The 21,102-nt window shown below is 37.2% G+C and overlaps 1 protein-coding gene and 1 pseudogene across 2 annotated transcripts; both read left to right on the forward strand.

Moving 5' to 3' along the window:
- Positions 1 to 4,862: 4,862 nt before the first annotated feature.
- LOC114471678 (uncharacterized) lies at positions 4,863 to 4,980 on the forward strand (annotated as a pseudogene).
- A 5,671-nt stretch (positions 4,981 to 10,651) lies between these two features.
- pitx2 (paired-like homeodomain 2) lies at positions 10,652 to 20,167 on the forward strand. Of its 2 annotated transcripts, XM_028459154.1 has the most exons (4): positions 10,652 to 11,087; positions 13,397 to 13,471; positions 17,637 to 17,836; positions 18,597 to 20,167. In XM_028459154.1, exons 1-4 carry the CDS (start codon positions 10,817 to 10,819, stop codon positions 19,152 to 19,154), a joined length of 1,104 nt encoding a protein of 367 aa, XP_028314955.1. In that variant the 5' UTR covers positions 10,652 to 10,816; the 3' UTR covers positions 19,155 to 20,167. The 2 variants fall into 2 exon arrangements, with proteins under 2 accessions (XP_028314955.1, XP_028314956.1); XM_028459155.1 differs by lacking the exons at positions 10,652 to 11,087; positions 13,397 to 13,471 and adding an exon at positions 16,827 to 17,293.
- Positions 20,168 to 21,102: the final 935 nt, after the last annotated feature.

The raw sequence follows: 21,102 nt of genomic DNA on the forward strand, positions 1-21,102 counted from the left end.
GGGACTAGCATCCTGATTTCAGATTAACCATGACACATCCCCCTCATTCATGTCTCCCTCTTTGTCTTTATAGTTTCTCTCTCTTTCATCCCTTTGTCTTCCACTTTGAAATGTTTTTGTTCTGTATTTGCGCATTAATTGATTAATTTTTGTCATTTATTTCTAAAGCATGAAGGCATTTTTGCGTATCTCTATCCTCTGATGGCTACATTAATGTGAGAGTTTTTGTTCCCCTTTAATTCAGAATAAAAGTTAAATTCTCTTTAAACACCTAGTTCCGAATGAAAATGGCCACACCATGTAAAAGTGATGCAACTTTCAAAAGTGGAGAAAATAAAACATTTCTATTAAGAGAAAAGGTAAACATTTTCTATTCCAACTGGCAACCTTTTATACTTATTGCTACTTCCATAACAATAATTAGCCCATAAAAGAAATATATTAAACAATGTATGTTTATGAGTGTAGATAGATAGATAGATATCTTTATATCAGACTCGTGGTCCATAAAAACCATACACACAAACACAAAAACACTAATATGAGTTTTGATTTACAAAAAGAAAAAGTGAAACTTGAACAAGTACAATCAAGTATGAAATGCCTCAAATATCAAGTTTAAAGCATCTTTTAGACATAATTTTGATAAAGTTCTCCAGTTAAATAGTAAAACATTGTGTTAGAAATGCCTTTGGAGCAGTGGTAATTTTGTCAACTAAAAGTTGAAGGAAACCTTTTGTCGACGACCCTTTATTCCGTGAATAATTTGTAACAAGAACAAAAAATTTAAGAAGTAATGGTCACGAAAAAGAAAATGCTGGATTTTGGAGGGTTTTGTGCGTCGTCCACCACAATTTAGCTCAGTATGTCCAACAGTTCAAACACTGATTTGAGTGGTCAATGTAAATTTTCCTATAACAATAGTGCTATTTAAATCACTTACTTATATATAATGTTATATTATATCATTTTATTTTTACTAGTTTTTCTACCTGGGTATATGAGTGCAATGCTAACATATAGAATGCATAATCATACCATCAAGTTGTGCTTGTGTACTTGTATGTTCCTAAAAGTTAAAATAAAAAGGAAATGACCACACAGAATGAAACCTAAATCTGAAGTAAGCTGCTTTATTGTGATTTTAATTCCAAATTGAATAATTCCTTTATATCCTGTAAAAGTTAATTTAGCTTTAAGTTAATTCTGATTGTTCGGCACATGCTCGTGCTGTCACGATGATGCGCTGGTGACGACATAATCCAGGATGGAATAAGAGCCTTAGAAGACAATATAATGATATAATGAAAAGAATGGATGGACGGAAGACTTAACATGCAGACATTCACAGACATATTACACACATACATGAACATCTGCATCGGGGGGACATGAATTCTTGCACCAGACCACAGAGCTTCACTAATGATGTGCGAGTAGCCTTAAAATTCTCCTTTCACAAAAAGTGGAGGTAGAGCAGCCGTTACAATAGCCGCTGGCTTTGAGTATGGTCACCTGCTTCCATTCTCCACTACTTTATCTCCCCTCTCCTGCTCAGCTGACGAAAGTGAAACTGTTAAAAACTGTTATTGTCGAGCTGCTGCATCAAAACTACAAACTAAATGAAAGTAAAAAATAGTTCTTATTATGTTGCAGCTGAAAACAAAGGGTTTGTTTTGTGTTTTTTTCCCGGTAGACGTGATACGTCATGTTTGCCCCCTGTCCAATCAAAACGCTTCCCAACCCCCAGACCTAAATAAATCAACAAAAATATACAAAACGACAACAAAAATTCACAAAAAATCACAAAAAGAAAATACACAGAAATTACTTATAACACACAAAAACACACAAAAAAGCTTCAATCTTTCCTGAATCGATGCTCAAAATAGTCAAATATGAGCTGCTGCTTCAAAATTACAATCAAAATAAAAGTGAAAACAGTTACAATGGGTTTGTTTTGTGTTTTTTTTCCAGTAGACGTGATACGTCACATTGGCCCCCTGTCCAATCAGAACCCTTCCCAACCCCCAGATTGAATAAAGCCGAATAAACGTGTTTTCATGTAAACCTCAATTAGGAATTACTATTTCCATGTAAACTTAAAGCAGAATACTTTAATTCCAAACACTTTCATTGTGAATAATTAATGCCGAAGTAAAAAAAAAAAAAAAAAAAGCATCATGTAACCGTGGCCTATGTGTCACAAGAATGTATTTTTCTATCTGTTCCCTTGGCTGTATGAAGGAACAACATGTCAGTCACAGATATTTCTGTTTGCAGCAGATCCTTGTGTTTCTTTCTCTGCTGTTTGCAGGTTTTCCTTGAGTCTCTAAATCATCTGCAGGAGAAAATATATTTGTGATAGCCTTTTCTGTGAGTTACCCCAAAGAAAGAGTGGTTTACATCCATCCTCGTGCACTCGCTCGGCTTGGATTTAAGCTCCCGCAATCCCTCTCCGACCCTGCCAGGATATTCAGCTCCGGTCCTGAAGGGCAGCGGTCCTGCATGTTTTTGTTACCTCCCATTTAAATCTAATATATCTTCCTCAGCCATCTCTGCCTTATCAGAATCCTAGGTTATACGAAAGGATGAATGAACATCTTATTACTTTCTGCAGGGTGAGTATAAGCTCAGAGAGATTCAGTGCCATGTGAAACCTGATCAGGAATAAGATGGAAGGACCCAGGGATGGTTCTGCTGCAGATGCTGTCAGTGATTCACCAACAAAAGATAAACATGGAGGTAAAACCTGCCAAGGACATGCTATTCGTGACGTATGGTCATACAATTTGACTAGAGTGTGTGTTAAAAAATGAAGTAAGTTATTTGTTTTGTTCAAATAGTGAATTTCAATTAACTGTTGAAGGATACACTATATTAATTAAAAAATAAAAAAAAACTTTAACTCCAAAAATACATGAATTCTCCTAATTATTTATTGTTTATTGAGTTTCTTTGCAAACTCAGTGCAGGCACATTATATAACACTGTTCTCCCTTCTTGTAATTGTATTGTTACTGTAATACACATTCAGTTGTATTGTCCAATTAAAACAGAAATAGGCAACTGGTGGACCAGGGGTTCAGATGCGGCCCTAGATCTAATTTTGCGCAGCCCCCAAAATAAACGCGCAGAGTTAAAGAAAAACACAAAATAACTCCCAGAAAACATACATTACCAAAAAATAAACAAAAGGACACAAAAAATAAACAAGTGACTCCAATAACATAAAATGACTCAACACACGAAACAAATATTTACTGAAAAACACACAAAAGGACATAAACTAATCGACAACAAAGATAGAAAATGTATTCCTAAAAAACACAACTACAAAAATACAGAAAAATAAACAAAACAAAACAAAAATACACAGAGATGACTCATAACACAAAAACCTTTCATCTTGGTCTCCCTGCTCTTGTAATCATACTGTTACTATCACACACATTCAGTCTTTAAATTAAAACAAAAATGGGAAACTGGTAGCCCAGGGTCTAATTTTGTGCAGCCCCCAAAAGAGTTAAAGAAAAACAGCAAAATTACACAAAATAAATCCCAGAAAACATACATTTCCAAAAAAATACACAAAAAAGACAACCAAAATACTCCAAAAAGACAAAAGACAACTAAGAGAATGCACAAAGATATACAAAACGACAACAAAAATATACTAAAATGACTCCAAATACTATAAAATGACAACGATAATGACAGAATATCACACACGAAAAGACAAAAAAATACACAAACTGACAACAAGAATACATAAAATTACTCAAAAAACACAAAAAAATACACAGAAATTCCTCATAACACAGAAAAACATTTAATCTCTCCAGTATCGATGCTCAAAACGGTCTTTAAATGCAAATATGAACATTTATAATGAGTCCCTCACGTCAGAAAATCACAGTTTTGTGGCCCCTGCTGTAATAAAAGTTGCCCATCTTTGATTTAGAAGTTCATCATTTTAATGTAAAGCACAGATTAAAAAAAAAAAAAACTAGGTAAAATGTATTACAGGTGGTTGAAATATGTTTGATTGGATCTTGTCTTTCACTCATGAAATTCAAACAGCTCTTCTGCTTTCCTCTCCACGCGTGGTCTTCCTCTGCCACAGTGGACCAATTAGAAATGAACCCATTCCAGTGGTGACCTTTGGGTCCACCTTGGCTCATGCTGACGGGAGCGTTAGCACATGCAGCTCAACTGTTTTACATCTTATCGACAGGGGTGGGAGGCATCATAGTCATTTTATCACACCAATTTCATTCTTGGCCGATTTCCCCTCAGGCAGGTTAGTGGCAGCTTCCTATTGATTTTTCATCTAATTGATCAGAGACCTGCTGGAGCAATTTATTGGCTCACTCACACCTGTGATTAAGGCTGAGGGCCACATGTGTTTATGCATGCCCTGACCATTACATTCCCCGTCATCAACTGTGTACCATAAAGGGGCGGCGGCGGACGCTGTCTGTTTAGCTGTCAACGTAATGAATGTCGGACATTTCTAATCAGGCCCGAGCAAAGCCATGTCATGTCCAAAGTCAAGACGAACGGCGGGTTTGCTTTTTTCTGATTGACAGCCAATGACAGGAGCTAATGTCCTTGCATAAAAATCGAGGTGTAAAGAGTACTAATACCTCCTATTCAAGTAGAAGTACTGTTACTTGATTTAAATCATACTCAAGTGCAAGTAAGTCATGCATATAATACTCACGTACAAGTAAAAAGTTGCTCAATTCAATTGTATTCAAAGTAAGTTAATGGTTACTTTCACCCCCACGTACAGTATATTTTTGGTAATATAAACCTTGTCATGGTTCTAATAGCATTAACCCAGTATTATAATATAATATTGTGGCCATACCAGCCTGTCATTGCCCGATCCCGTTTGATCTCGGAAGCAAAGCAGGTCTGGGCCTGGTTAGTAGTTGGATGGGAGACCACTGAGAAATCCAGGTGCCACAGTGTGGTGGCAGTCACCCCAGTGGTAGCTGTCATTGTGTCCTTGGGCAAGGCACTTCACCCACATTGCCTAGTATGAATGTCGTGTGTGAGTGAGTGTTGGTGGTGGGCCGATGGTGCACTATGGCAGCCTCACCTCCGTCAGTCTGCCCCAGGGCAGCTGTGGCTACAACAGTAGCTTACCACCACTAAGTGTGGAGTGAAAGAATAATGCCTTAATTCTGTAAAGCGACTTTGAGTGTCTATGATAAAGCGCTATATAAAATTCATGCATTATTATTATTATTATTATTATTATTAGCATTGGCTTAGCATTAGCCTAGCAATAACATTAGCATAGCATTAACACTAACCTAGGATTAGCATTAGCTTAGCATTAACACTAACCTAGAAGTAGCATTACCCGAGCAATAGCATTAGCCTAGGATTAACTTTAACCTAGGATTAGGATTAGCATTAGCCTAGCAATAGCATTAGCATAGCATTAATACTAACCGTGGATTAGCATTAGCATAGCTTTAACACTAACCTAGAAGTAGTATTAGCCTAGCAATAGCATTAGCACAGCATTAACTCTAACCTAGGATTAGCATTAGTACTGACATATCATACTCAAGTAGACGCACTGTTACTTGATTGAAATTGTACTTAAGGGCAAGTACAAGTAATTCATGCATAAAATACTTAAGTTCAATGAAAAATGTGCTCAATTAAATTGTATTCAAAGTAAAAGTTACAAGTTACTTCCACCCCCAGGTTTATTTTTGGTAATAAGCCGTGCCATGGTTGTAATAACATTAACCTAGAATTAGCCAAGCCTTAGCACTAACTTAGCATTAGCCTAGCAATAACATTAGCATACCATTACACTAACCTAGGATTAGCAATAACCTCGCATTAACACTAACCAAAAAGAAGCATTACCCTGACAATAGCATTAGTCTAGCATTAACACCAACAAAGAAGCAATAGCCTAGCAATAGCATTAGCCTAGCATTAACATTAACCTAGGATTAGCATTAACCTATCATTAACACTAACCTAGAAGTAGCATTAGCCTAGTATTAGCATAGCATTAACACTAACATAGGATTACCATTAGCCTAGCATTAACACTAACTTGGCATTCGCATTAGTACTGATATATCCGTCTCAAGTAGAAGTACTGGTACTTGATTGAAATTGTACTCAAGTACAAGAACAAGTAAGTCATACATAAAATACTCAAGTACAAGTAAAAAGTAGCTCAGTGAAATAGTACTCAAAGTAAAAGTTACTAGTTACTTTCACCCTCCACGTTTATTTGTGGAAATAAGCATACAGTAAACATCTTGCACAGTTGGAACTTCATTTATTTTCCACATAGGCATCTGTATAAAATAAAAGATTTGCGAAAATGTACAATTCTTTTTAAAATAAAATGACACCAATGAATTAAATTCAAAATTTTAAAAAAATATCCTCTAAGTATATAGTAGCTACATTTTTTAACTCTAAAACTGAGGAAATAACCTCCATTCAATGTTGTTTTGATGCCGTGCATTATGTTTAATCTGATTGGTCGGCTATGATGTGATGCATGTAATTGTTGTTTGGTGATTTCATTTTTTGTAGTTTCACAATGTACGTTGATCATTTTAAAACAAAAATGTAATAATTTACTCAGTAACGGTTGGATGTAGAAATTTAACTAATTACTTTACTTCTTTTAAAAACGTACCTAAGTACAAGTAAAATGACTGATTTAGCAATGTACTATAGTATCCATAAAAGCAACTCAATTACAGTAACGTGAGTAGTTGTAATCCATTACTTTCACCTCTGCATATAAACACAGACAAGAGTTTAATTCAAAGTAATCCTCTGTTCATTTGAAGCCGCCTCATGCATGGGATTGATATTAGAGCCGACCACGATGACATCAGCTGAGCACTTTCTGTGGACGAGGAGGAGAGGATAATTACAGAAGAAGACAAAGACGAAGGGCTGAGCACTTTTTAAATATACACCATAGTGCGCTGCCTTTTGGAGGGGAGTAGCGTAGTGTGGGCAGTGCCTGACATGGAAGTCGCTCACTGGCCCTCGTTGCATTACATTCTAAAACCACAAGCCATGTTGCTGAGTTGGAGTGCTTAGCGTTGGGTAACTGTAACAGAAGCTGGAAAAGCAAGGATCAGGCACAAAGCCGCTCAACAAGCTCAAGAGCTATCAGAGAGCCACCCTTTTAATTTGGTTAATTTACAGGCAGCTTTTTTCCACTAATAACGTTCTTGGAGAGATACTTGACAAATGGAAATACACACAGGATATTTCAGTCTCCGAAAGGGAAGAAAAGTCTTGTCTGATGTTTTCTCTTTGCTTCGCCTTCTTCTTCTTTTCTGACTTTTTCAGAGGTGAAAGTAATGGATTACAAGTACTCACATTAGTGTAATTGAGTTGCTTTTATGGGTACTTGTACCATAGAGTTTGAGATTCTTGCCATACCATACATGAACTGTTGGGTGCAGTGTCGCTTGACCATTTATATTGTGAAGAAGAAGTGCGCGACAGAAGAAGAACCAACCTAAAGTCTCAAAAGTTTGGCACCATTTCCCTGAAAACTTAAACTACACACTTGAGGTAGAACTAACTAACTTTGTACAGTGACTGTGTTTTATGGCACTTAAAATAATTGCATATTATTTACATTATACTAAGAATTGTTGTTTTCAAATGAATTTGGGAAAATTGTAATGAAAACTTTTGAACAGTAGGAGGGGAAATGCTCCCCCTGCCCCCGCAAACTCCAGGTATGACTTGTACTTTTTTTAGTATATTTCTAAATCAGTAATTTTACTTGTACTTAAGTACATTTTAAAAGAAGTAATTTGTTAGATTTCTAAACCCAACCATTACTGAGTATTTTTTTTTTTTTAATAATTACTTTAAAAAGATCAACGGACATTGTGAAACTACTTTTTACTTGTACTTGAGTCTGTTATGTATGACTTACTTGTACTTGTACTTGAGTACAATTTCAATCAAGTAACAGTACTTCTACTTAATATCAGTACTCTTTATACATCTGCACTTCCTCATGTCAAGTTTAATCTCCTTTCAATAACGCTCAGTCGCCGGCCATTAATTGTTTATTTTTCTAAACTATTAACAGTCTATAAAGTGATTTGTTTTTTGAAAGAAAAAAAAAAAGAGATTAGTGGCTTCGAAAACCCAAGTTTGACTTGAAATTTTATTGCTCAGCCGCAGAGAGTTGGCGAGACAGAACGCCAGGCGACAATCACATGTGGTTTGAGGCAGAGTCAGGAAGAAAAAAAAGAAGAAAAAAAACAGGCTTGTTTCGAAGATTCAAGAAAAAGAAGAAGAAGAAAAAACAGCGAATGAAAAAAAGGTTCATGTCTGACTTACTTTAACTTCCCAATGCAATTATAGCAATACAGCTACTGGTGTAGTAAATATTAGTACATCAAATGCTTTCTCAAAAGTATATACATTAAACGCATCAGTAAGAATCTATTGAGAAGTTCAAACAATTATGATTAATTAAGATGTTACACTCATTCAATAACTGGCAAATAATTGGGGTGTGGTTTCATGAACACAGCTCCGTCTAAAAAATGCAGAGTACCGATGAATGCGTTTAACTATACTTCGAAGTTGGGTTTAATAACAACGAGATTCTTTCTTTTTTAGCTCATAAACACAGCATTGTAATGTCTTTAAGGACTTTGAAGAGATATTGCCAAAAACATCATTTTTTCAGAAGGAAAAACCAGTAAAGTTTGGAAGCGGTGGAGCGTTGAGTCCGTCTGTGGCTATTGAAGAGCTACGGAAACACATTAGGGCCAGTTTTGATGGAGACTGTTGCGGTATATGTTGAATTGGCCTTAGTCAGCTTTGCAAACCTTCAACTTTCATCACGATATTTGTATTTTGATTTTATTTTCGAAATATCGACTTTAATCTCAAGATTATATATTAAAACTTTATTCTCAAAATGTCGACTTTATTCTCGACTTTATTCTTGATTTGCCCAAAATTGGCCCTAATTCGCTTCTTTAAATAAAATACTCCTTGAAAATGGACAGAAACATATAGAAAGGGCTACTTCTCAGGCCTGTTTCTGTGTTCCTGTTCCTGCAGGTTTGCTTTGGTTCTTTTCTCTCTAAACTTTCTGCTCAGATGATAAAAGCCTTGGCAGGAAGAGGGAAAAGTTGAAATGTCCAACCCCTGCTGACACTGACGTGCTCGTTAAGAATCAGGTCACCCTTGTTTCTCACATCAGAAATTTCTTTCAAGTGTCTTTCTGCGTCGCCGAAGATGACAAACGGTGAATCGATAAGCGCTTGAAATGAAAAGAAGGCGCTTTTTTTGGCCCCGAGGCGAAAGATTTGAACGGCGCCGCCAGCCTCCTGTGAACCGGAGGAGCTGCTCTGCACCTTTTTCTGCGTGAGAACCAGAAAGGCTTTGGCTGACTTTTCCCCTTCCTCCTCCTCTTCCTCCCCTTCTTTCCTCCTTTCTCTTTGTGGGAGCATCGTGCGCCTCTCTGCGCGTCCTCACTGCATTCTGGGCGGGTTTTCAACATGTCCATGATGTTTTTTCATGTGCTGGTTTCTTGCTATTTTTCACAGGCGTGTGTTTACTTATGCCACATCAACACATCTAATATTAAAAGGGGTTAAATTGTGATGCAGGGGGAGCCGTTTCGGGCAAATATGCTCATTTTATTTATTTTTCCACCATCATATTGGTTTGCTTTTGACCCATCACACTCAGTCATGAATGAGTGTTTGGAAGGAGAATAAATTAATAAAAGATGGTCTTCCTGAGGCTTGAAGAAGGATTTGCCTCGTGTCTTGTCTTTTTATTCAAACAGAGCTGTTTAAAAAAAAAAAAAGGAAATATTTCATTTTAAATATTCTTATTTGGAACACCATCCCTGATCCAGCACAGCAAATTTAGGTTGGGGGGGATGTGCGCACTCCATTTTTTCCCTTGGAAATTCCCATGTGGATGAGCATTAATTACCGCTTTAATGGGAGTATGACTAAAAATGTAAAAACAGGATTAGGTGCACGAAGGGAACAACGCGCGGCCTGCATGCGTCCGTTCTGCCCGCCTTTTACTCCATGAGATGGAAAATCGGTCTGTATCTTAACGAAATGGATCTATAAAGGACATTTGCATCCGAGCCAGCTGTTCACTTCATCTGCACATATAAATCCGAAACACGATATCTGCTCTGCCTGGCCCCGATGAAGCCGAATGCATCAATTTAAATACGCTTTCTGTTTGCTTTCCACCTCTAAAACAAAAATGCTTAATCTTGTGTTTGTTTGTTTATTTATGTATTTTTAAGCATATAAATTATGAAATTCTTAGAAACTCTTCCTCTTATTTTTTTTCTTTTTCTTTGCATAAACCATGATGTAAATGCCAGGTTAAGATTGAACAATTCAAGTGTTGCGTGGTCTGCATGCGCGCGCGCGGATGTTGTGCGCTCTTAAAACCCATTGTTGTTCATTTATTTATGATAGTTGTTGAAAGTTGAGAAGCTCCGAGTTTGCCTCTGTCAGACTCCACAAGACGCATTAAAAAAAAAAAAAAAACCCACGCACACACACACACACCCCTTTTAAAAGCGCACACACGCACATGAACACACTCCCCGGGTCCCTCGTAGAGCATCGAAAGCTGCAGGGGAAAAAAATTGCGCCACTCCTGGAGTGTCTTTCTGTCAAAGGAGGCGGGGAAGAAGACAAGAAAAGTTGAGGGAGAGACAGCCAGAGGATGAAAAGCGACTCTTGATGTTTTGGTCCCACTCTGCAAATATAGATGATTATTAATGCGCATAAATGAAAGTGTTCTGAAGCTTTACGCGCAGCAGCCTCTCTGTCTTTTTGTGGATACGCAGTGGTGCGCATTCAGTGCAGCGACCGGGACACAGTCACACCTCAGCTGCTGCGGGAGTTTGAAGTTTAGAACTTCTATAGTGTCTAGTGTGAGACTTTTGGACGCTGGGATTTTACCACCGCTTCACCTCATAATAAAAAAGGCACCGCCGCAGGCTGAAAAACCAACTCAGCCTCTCCAACGTCGGTGCGTCCAACCAACTGGTGAGTGAAGAAAAAGAAAGAATGAAAGAAATAGATGCCAGTGAAGGAATTTGTTTCATCTCTGCTGTATAGTTTCTGATGTGAATTTCAAAAGCCTTGACTGTAGAATTAAGGTGCGTAAAGTGTTAGACGATAATGATGAGATGGACTGATGGGAAAACATAGAGGGGGATATTGTTATTTTTGCACATTTTCTCTATTTGGAAATAAAACACCAATGTGCTCCAAACTAAATAACATAGCACCTATACGTTTGTCTTATTTAGAATCACAATATCCACCTTTAGGGTTTGTGAACAAGATGCGTTCACGGTCTCACGCTGTCCGGTGGAAAACCGGGGCCATATGGAGCAGAGTTGGCCGATTCTTCTCCACTTTTAAAGGCTGCAGTCTCATTGCTCCACTGTGTTAATTTCGGAAATAAAGCCGGCATTGAGACAATGCCAGCTTGCTGTCTGCACTGGGCCTTGTGCCATTTGAGACGTTCTGATTCCTATCAGGAGTCTGCGTCAAGTGAGAATAAATGCAGAGATATTAATAAAGAAGAATAATTATTAAACAGCTGCTTTAGATCAACTAGCCCAAATAAAATCATTTATATAGATAATTAATGCATTATTATTAATATTATTATTATTATTATTATTATTATTATTATTATTATGTATGTTCCTATTAAATATAATTACATTACATTTAAAACCAAAATAATCATCGTTATTTTTTGCACTTTTAAATCGTAAATAAAATTAAATTAAAAAAAACGTATTAGATCACTGGTTTTCAACCTGAGGGTCTTAACCTCATATGGGATCGCCTGAAATTTAAATGGGGTCACCTGGAATGTATTATCAATTTTTTTTCTTCCCCAAATTAAAACACAACACGCAATATTAAACAACTATATTCTTTGTACTTTCACTTTCTCAAACATAAATCCATAGTTCAAATAAAAATCAATAAAAAATAATAATAAAAAAGGAAGGAAAGAAAGTGGAAAAGAAAAAAAAAAGACAACAACAACAACAACAACAACAAAATACAGTATATGAATATCTGAGCTGGTGCACTACTAATCCTGGTCTATTTGTTACACATAACAAATGTGGTCAAAAAGTAATTATAGGAAAATATATTAGGGGTTGCCATACTTTTGTGAACCACTGTATTATATGTTAATAAAAAAAAAAATACACCAAAAAAAATAAATAAATAAAATTAAGGGACGTTTTGCTTCTATCGAGGCCAAAATAGAGTCACGTGCCCTCAGATGCATTGAGGCATGGCTGACTCATTAAATCGTGCTGATTAGATAACACATGAGCCTCCTGCAGCAACCTTTTACACCTTTACACCTTTACAGCCTGACCTGCGCGCTCTCATTTTGCAGCAGGGATGTCGAGGAGGGATGAGAAATGAAAGGTTGTGCAGGTACCGTGTAAAACTTAACCTCCAATATCTGCATCTTTTTTTTTTTTTTTTTTTGAATTAAATTGGAGGAAAGGATGGAGGATGAGGATGGTGATGGGAGTGGGGGAGGAAAGGGGAGAGGGGAGGGGTGCACATGATGTAGAGCAGGTGAAGAGAAGAAGTGGAGAAAATGGTTAACAGCATGAGTGCATCATGCAAATTCCCTCCGACTTTCGAATTATCATAAGCAAACAGTGTGAGCCTGGACTAATAAAACCCCATCTGTGTAACTTCATATCGAGGTAGTGTGAGGGCTGCGATAATGAATTTTGTAATATCCCACCGACAGACATCTCAATCAGACGTTAATCCTGTGATTTTACTTCGGAATCACTTCACTTCCAACTGCTGCAAGGCGCGCACCGTCCGCGCGCGACACGGCGGGTGCCAAAAAAACATGAAAATAATAATAATAATAATAATAATAATAATAATAATAATAAACGTAGCTGTAAAACACAGGAAACACTGAATTTAACAACAACAACAAAAGAAAGAACAAAAGGAAAAAGGAATATACAAAAAAAAGTGCAGAGGTGAAGAGATCAATAATTACTTGCACATAAACGTAAATAATATCCAAAATCACTCGAACTGTGACGCATTTTAAAAATAAATAAATAAATAAATACAAAAAATTAAAAAAAAAAACAATTATTTTGGATGAAATCTATATTTCTTGCATTCTTGCACTACATTTATGCAAACAGCTAGAGTGAATCTCTTTGTATTCCTCTAAATTATTCTAAAATGTCTCCTAATTATTTAGAGTTTGATGCCAAATGATGCTTAAATTATTGTATCTAATCATGACTTCTGTCTTTGCGTGTCTTTTACAGAAGCGGTTCCAATTAATTGTCATATAATGGAGTCGTCGCACTGTCGCAAACTGGCCACCACATGTGCGCAAATTGGTGAGTAGTGCATGTCTCATCGTCCACTTTGTCTGTTTGTTATTATTTTTAAAAAAATGTCATGCACAGTTGTTTTATTTTTGATATTGTCTGGAAATAATCAAGTGTTGCTATCATCTCCAAAAAGAGCTCGGCGCGTTCGATAATCAATGGGAAAATCAGTAATTGTGTGTTGTTGTTTTTTATAATTATTATTAAATGAGTGTTTATTTATGTTTACAGTGTGAAATAAAATCATGTTTGAGAACAGATGCGTATATATGTGCCACTTTAATGGATTATTATTACTATTCATTATTTCAATATTTGGAACATGATGTAATCTGAAGTACATAATTATAGGTCTAATGTAGAATAGCTGTTGTGCATGAAGGTAAATGTTATTATCCACCATTAGGATATCAAATTTTCTAATACAAATAAATAATAATTATTATTATTATTATTATTATTATTATTATTATTATTATTATTATTATTAATAGATAAATAGAGAAAAAAGATTTTAATACAGAAAAAGGCATCAAGCGTGTCTTTTATTGTCACGTTTAACTAAATACACTCATTGTCATCTCACAAAGCTTTTTTTTTATTTTTAAATACTCAGCTGTTCTGTGTTCATTGGTTTGAAAAACAAACACAAAAAAAGAACACAAAACAAAACAAACAAAAAACACTATAGTTTCTTTTGAAGTCGTGCATATTAAGGCCTCTGTCTCACAGTGAAACCTCTAAAAGCGAAAGGCCTGCTGTGTTAGAGTGCCACCTGGTGGTTGAATGTCGTCTAGCAGTTTTTGCACCTGATGAGCTTTTCACTGAACGGGGAAAAATGATTTCTGTGCGATATCTGCCACGTTAATAATTAAATAAATTGCTTTGAGTATAGCCATTGTTTTTTTCCTACGGAATGCAGCCTTATATTTAAAATTACAATAAAGCTCCAATCATTTATTCAATGTAAATCGTGGTTTAATGGTGCCAAAATTAATACCCAATACCTTTCATTCTTTTTCTTTAATTTAACCTCGGGGTCGTAGCCTGGAATTTAAATTGGGTCACCTCACCTGGAATGTGTTTAAAAAAAAAAAAAAAAAAAAGATTTACTGATTAAAAATGCATATTTACACACAATCTTAAACAACTCTATACTTTTACTTTCTCAAATATAAATCAGTATTCAGAATATAAAAAAGGAAGAAAGTGGAAATATTTGAGCTGGTGCATCTTATCACTTTGTGCACTAATCCTGGCCCATTCTGTGACACAGTAACAAACGTGATCAAATAGTGAATATAGAAACAATTCTTTGGAGTTTTAAAAAAAAAAGGCTGGAAAAAGCTGATTTTTTTGACGTAAACTCTACCATTAGTCAATTGGAACAATTTGGAAAAAAAAAAAAAAATATATATATATATATATATATATATATATATATATATATATATATATATATATATATATATATATAATAAGTAAATAAAATACAAACAGATAAAAAAAAGCATGTATACTGCGCACACGACGCATCGTGCACCACAGACTGTAGGCCTTATAATCTATGCCGCCCCTCTTTTCTTTTGCTCCGGGGACGAAAACTAAATGTATAATGAAAGCCCGTCCGTGAGGAGGAATACACTAATGGAGGGAATCTGATGTCTCCTTAATCCCATGTAAAAAGCCCTGTCGTCCCTGCCTGTGTATTGACTGAATAGCTAATTAATGGCCCTCTATGGCAGGGGCCTATTGCACGCAGTAATCCGCAGAAGTAGAGATAAAGCATTCAGAAGGTAGAAATGAAGAGGAAACCGATAATCCACTTCAACATCAGCATTATACGGGAGGAGAAAAAAAGAGCAACAGTCTGAATTCGCTGAAGAATAATCAACCTTATGTACACCATTTTTAAATAATTAAAAATGTACAATTATTACCATTTCTATCACTAGTGTTATTCCTGTGATTATTAATGCGCATTGTGCTCGAGGCTCTTAATTATGATGATGGTTATGATGGTGTTGCACATCCCTCCCTGGTCACCTGTTATACGCGTCTCTCCTGACTGTGAACATGGCCTTCATTTATTTATTTATCATGTGTTTGCTTTGCCCTAAATATGCATTAAGGTTGAGGGAATTGAGAAACTTTTTTTTTTTTTTTTCCTTACTTCATGACAGACCTGTCATGTTTTAATAAAATCATCAGGTCAGTGAGAGGACGCTTTTTGACATGATTTTTATTTATTTATTATTATTATTATTATTATTATTATTATTATTATTATTATTATTATTATTATGGATATGGTATAAAATCCTGACGCTCGCAGTGAACCTCGCGAGTGTCACACCTGCTCTTTTTAACATAGCGTGCGTGTCTGGTAGTTAGCGTCAGTTGACAGGGGCGCACAGACAGATCTGCAGCAGGGGGGCTAATTCTCCCTTTGAAGTTATTTATACAGCCCCCCATGGTCCTATATTGATCATTGGTTCACAACATGTTTTTTTTTTTTTATTATATATATATGTGTGTGTATGTGTGTGTTTTTGTTTTGTTTGTTTTTTTAATGTTATACCCTTGTTAATGACGTCCCGATCAGAAAAAGGTTTTTATTATTATTATTTATTTAGTTATTTTGTGTCATAATTTAGCATTTTGACTAAACCTTTCAACTATTTTTTTTTTTTCTCAGCTATAGTTATAAATCAATTGTGGTTTTTAATGGTTTTCCCATTATAGCAAAATCCACTATTTGTCAAATGTTTAAGCATGTATTAATTATTGAGGGGTGGAATTACAGAAGTATTACATGCAAATGTTGCCATATAGTGATATTATGTTTTATCTACTGCACAAACATATTGAATACGTTTGAGTTACACATTTCTAGGAGGTGGTGATGGTTCCTATAAATCCAGACCAGTTGAGAACAACTATAGATCTTTCACTTCTTCCAATCATGCTTGTGTGTTTGATGTGTCTATTTCTTTTTGCTCGCTTTATTCTCATTTGGTTGCCAGGGTAAACCATGTGTACACGCGCCATAAAGTTATCATTTTACTGCAGGGCCAATGGACTGTTCTCGTAAAACGAGGTAAAAACTGTTATTTCCATTGTTATTTGGTCTTGGGCTGTTGCGCAGCGGAAGCCCCGCGAGCGCGTCTCTCTTTACGCGCTTCTATTTGGAAGAGAGAAATAAATAAATTTAAAAAAAAAAAACATCTTGTTTGGTCGAGCACGCACGCACTCATTTCCACATGGACGCGCCTGTCAGAAGAGAGAGAGATTGTGGGCGGGGCCGCATTGCGGTGACGTAGCGCGCATGGAGCGAGTTGGAATGAACAGCTGAAATGAACAGTGAGCAGTGTGGTGTGGTGCGTGTGTGTGTGTGTGTGTGTATGTGTGTGGATCTAATATCAAGCATACCTGCCCTTGTCACTCTGATAGTGAGCCGGGGGAAGAAGAAGCTGCTGTTAGAACTAACACCGACGCCATGGCACAACGCGTTTTTTACTGAATCGGACCGTGATTTCATCCAGAGGAGGAATTCGTGCGCATTTGTGCGTTTTTGTTTTGTTCTGGACACCTACTACTGCTGCTGTTGGACCTTATCTTAGCTGTGTGCTATTTCACTGATGAACTCTATGAGGGATTCAATAAATATTGACCACCACCACTTGACAGGGACTAAACTCTCCTCCACGCACCACCACACGCACACGGCTTTGGCGATGGCCTCGTTACAGCCGCTCCAGCGCACCGTGGATTCTAAACATCGGTTAGAGGTGCACACCGTGTCCGACACGTCAAGTCCAGAGTCCGTCGGTAAGACCCACCTCAGGGTGATCCGAAGATGTTATCGTGACTTTATCTCCCGTCAGTAGATGTGAATTCAGGCACTTTTACGCACATGTGAACGAGGGATTAGAGCTGCCATTTAAACCCCGCGAATCATTTATTTAGCTTCAAAGAAAAGTTTTCTGTCATGTAAATTTAAAGAAAGCCTCACACTGTGTAATTAATGTATTTAAATAAATTAAACCACGTGCTTATTTATTGCCGTGCGTAAATGGGTAAAAAGAAAATTGTGCAGCGGCTTTTTAAAAAAAAAAAAAAAAAGAAAGAAAGAAAGAAAGAAATATCTGAATTGAGTTTAATACTTTTGCAGAAAAGGAGAAGATACAGAATAAAAACGACGATTCCTCAGACGATCCGTCCAAAAAGAAGCGGCAGCGGCGGCAGAGGACTCACTTCACCAGCCAGCAGCTGCAGGAGCTGGAGGCCACTTTCCAGCGGAATCGTTACCCGGACATGAGCACCAGGGAGGAGATCGCAGTGTGGACCAACCTGACAGAGGCCCGAGTCCGGGTGAGTTTTATCTTTCTCACTTCAATTTCAGAGAAAATCCAATGAATCTGTGTGAATAATCTTCAACGATTTGTTCCAAATGTCTTTTGTTGATCCAATAAACATCGTTATTTAAGCACGCACGCACAGGGAATATATATACTATTATTTAAAAACAATGTAGGACATATGCCCTGTTTAATTTGAAAACAAACTTTGTTCAGATACTGAAGGAAAACTTTCATTAGAGTAACTACCAGCATGTGCGTGCCTCTGGTATGGTAAATACATTTATTATTAATAAACGCACAGCGCAAATTATTGATAGATGATAGGTAGATCACCCTTGTGCAAATGATGTTATTTCTTATCTCGTTATTAAAATAAATAAGGAACCTTTCCTGTTTGCATAATATAAGGTATGATTAAACGCTAAGTGAGCTGTTTACAGTCAGGCATATTGACATTAGTCGGTGACAGATACCAGTCGTGTTTCTCCTATTCGTGTGAAAGAGGTGCAAAGCTTGTATTTTGCGATTGTCGCCTGTTGTGTGATTAGAGCCTGCAGCTCGTTAGGAGAATAGAATACACATCCAGAGGAGGATCAGTGAGTATTCAGTTCTAGATAAGGAACTGGCAGGGATATCACATCACTTATTAGACTTTATATCTTATTTTTAAAAAGTATGGGACGCTTAAATTCATTAAAATTCTTATTTGAATTTATAGAAGTAAGAATATGTGTTTAATACGTGTTTGTTTTTGTTTATCTTTGGTTTAGGTGTGGTTTAAGAACAGGAGAGCCAAGTGGAGGAAACGGGAAAGAAACCAACAAGCCGAGCTGTGCAAGAACGGCTTCGGGCCGCAGTTCAACGGACTCATGCAGCCCTACGACGACATGTACCCGAGCTACACCTACAACAACTGGGCCGCCAAAGGCCTCACCTCCGCCTCCCTGTCCACCAAAAGCTTCCCCTTCTTCAACTCCATGAACGTCAACCCCCTGTCCTCGCAGACCATGTTCTCCCCCCCGAGCTCCATCTCCTCCATGACCTCCAGCATGGTGCCGTCGGCGGTGACCGGTGTGCCGGGCTCCAGCCTCAACAGTCTCAATAACTTGAACAACCTCAGTAACCCGTCTCTAAACTCCGGGGTACCCACGCCGGCGTGTCCTTACGCGCCGCCGACACCCCCATACGTGTACAGGGACACTTGCAACTCGAGCCTGGCCAGCCTGAGACTGAAAGCCAAGCAGCACTCGAGTTTTGGATACGCAGGGATGCAGAATCCGGCCACCAATCTGAGCGCTTGCCAATACGCCGTGGACAGACCGGTCTAATACCCATTGATGCACTGCAAAAAATAACCATCCGGGATGCACGGAAGCAACAATTAATGTGAAACTCTAAACTGGGCTTTTTGGATTTCTGAAATCATCAGATTTATTTTTATTTTTGATGTAATATAATTATTCTAACAGGTTTTTTTTGTTTTGTTTTTTGGTTAATTTAATGGGAAACACGGAAACAATGTCAAACCTAATCTTGTATAAGGATAAGGTACAATATGTTTTGTTACTTTTGAAAGAATAATAAGCGCGATTTTAGTGGAGATTATTACGCACAGTTTGGATGGTGATTTTTTGCAGTGTGCATGGGTAAATACCGAACAGACGACCACAGGAACAAAAAAAGACTACTACTACTACTTTTCATTTTACTCCAAAAAGAAAAAAAGAGCACTAAAGACTGAACCACTGAATGAAAGAAGCTTCACTGCTGCAGGCTGGACTCTGAACTGGTTCCGTCCTTCATGGTGAGTCCCGGGGTCTGTCTCCCCTCTCTGCGGTCTCATTCATTTCTCTATCAACTCCTTGTGTTTTTTCCTGGTGGATTTTGTTGACTGAAAAAAGACTGTATATATATTTGAACGATCATCTCCTCGTGCCCTTCAAAGTCTTCTTCGGGTTCAATTTACGCATGTCGGGGGGTTAAAAATATCACCTTAAAAAAGGGGTCATGTTTTGCTTGCAAACAAAAAGGGAATGTATATACTTAAAACGCACCAGCTGTGTGTTTCTAACATATTATAAATTTATTATTAATGTCTGTGTGAATATGGGTTTAGAATAGCGACTCTGGATTTAAAAAAAAAAAAAAAAGAAAGAAAAGAAAAAGGAAAGAAAAGACGCATCCAAATATGCTCCTGCAACAAATGACTTGGTTTTTTTTATTTTATTTTATTTTGCTCTGTGTATACAATTTGGTACGAAATTATGTTTTTGTTTTTTCAAACATCCCAAAAAAAATATTGTGTTTTATTTAATGGAAGTAAATATATTGTCCAAAAACACTCTGGACTTTTTATTGAATCTTTGTGTTGGGGGAGTTGGTTAAGCGATGACACTGTGTCTATAGTCTTTGGTTTGGGGGTGAGCTGCTGCTGTGGCCTGCCTGTGTGGCTAATCTATAGAGGAAAACAATGCGGGCAGCTCCAATACACAAAGCACCAGGATGCTCCGTCAGATTAAAAGCGTCTGAATCCACGTCTGCAGCCTGGTTACTGGTGCTTGAAATAACACTGGAATCAACATTATAAGAGGGAAGAGGAGAAAAAAAAAAGATCTGGACCACACAACAATGACAAGAGTCCATTAGGATGAGGTGCTTTTTGTGTTCTGATCTCAGCCTCGATTTGTGGTGCAGGATTATTATGAAAAAAGCGACTTCTGCTACCAAATAAGATGCTATACACAATTATTTGAACAAGCATGTGGTGTGATGTTCTCATCACAGCAGTTTTTAAAGCTCATAACTGTCTATACATTGCACTTTATTATGTATAGCGCCTGCGCCCGTGCGTAAAACAAAACTGGTATATATAGAAAAACTAACTATGCAGTAAAAAGCTAAAGCAAACAAAACCACACAGGAAATACGGAGGGGTGTGTGTGTGTGTGTGTGTGTGTGTGTGTGTGTGTGTGTGTGTGTGTGTGTGTGTGTGTGTGTGTGTGTGTGTGTGTGTGTGTGTGTGTGTGTGTGTACCGGTGCTTGTTGCATCAGACAGGCGGGGGTGAGTGCATGATTCTCGGCTGCAGACAGTGTAGACACACCGTGCGTAAAAACCGCGCGTAAACACGGAACCAGAACAGACATTCAAATGCAACATTTAGATATTTATTAAAATGCATTTTATGTATTTGTTTATTTAAATCTATTTATTTAATCCTTTATTTTATATTCATTTATATCAGTGTAGAGACATAATTATTTATTAAATTCATATTT

This window comes from Gouania willdenowi, chromosome 10 (assembly GCF_900634775.1).
Source record: "Gouania willdenowi chromosome 10, fGouWil2.1, whole genome shotgun sequence".
In the NCBI taxonomy this organism is placed as follows: Eukaryota; Metazoa; Chordata; class Actinopteri; order Blenniiformes; family Gobiesocidae; genus Gouania; species Gouania willdenowi.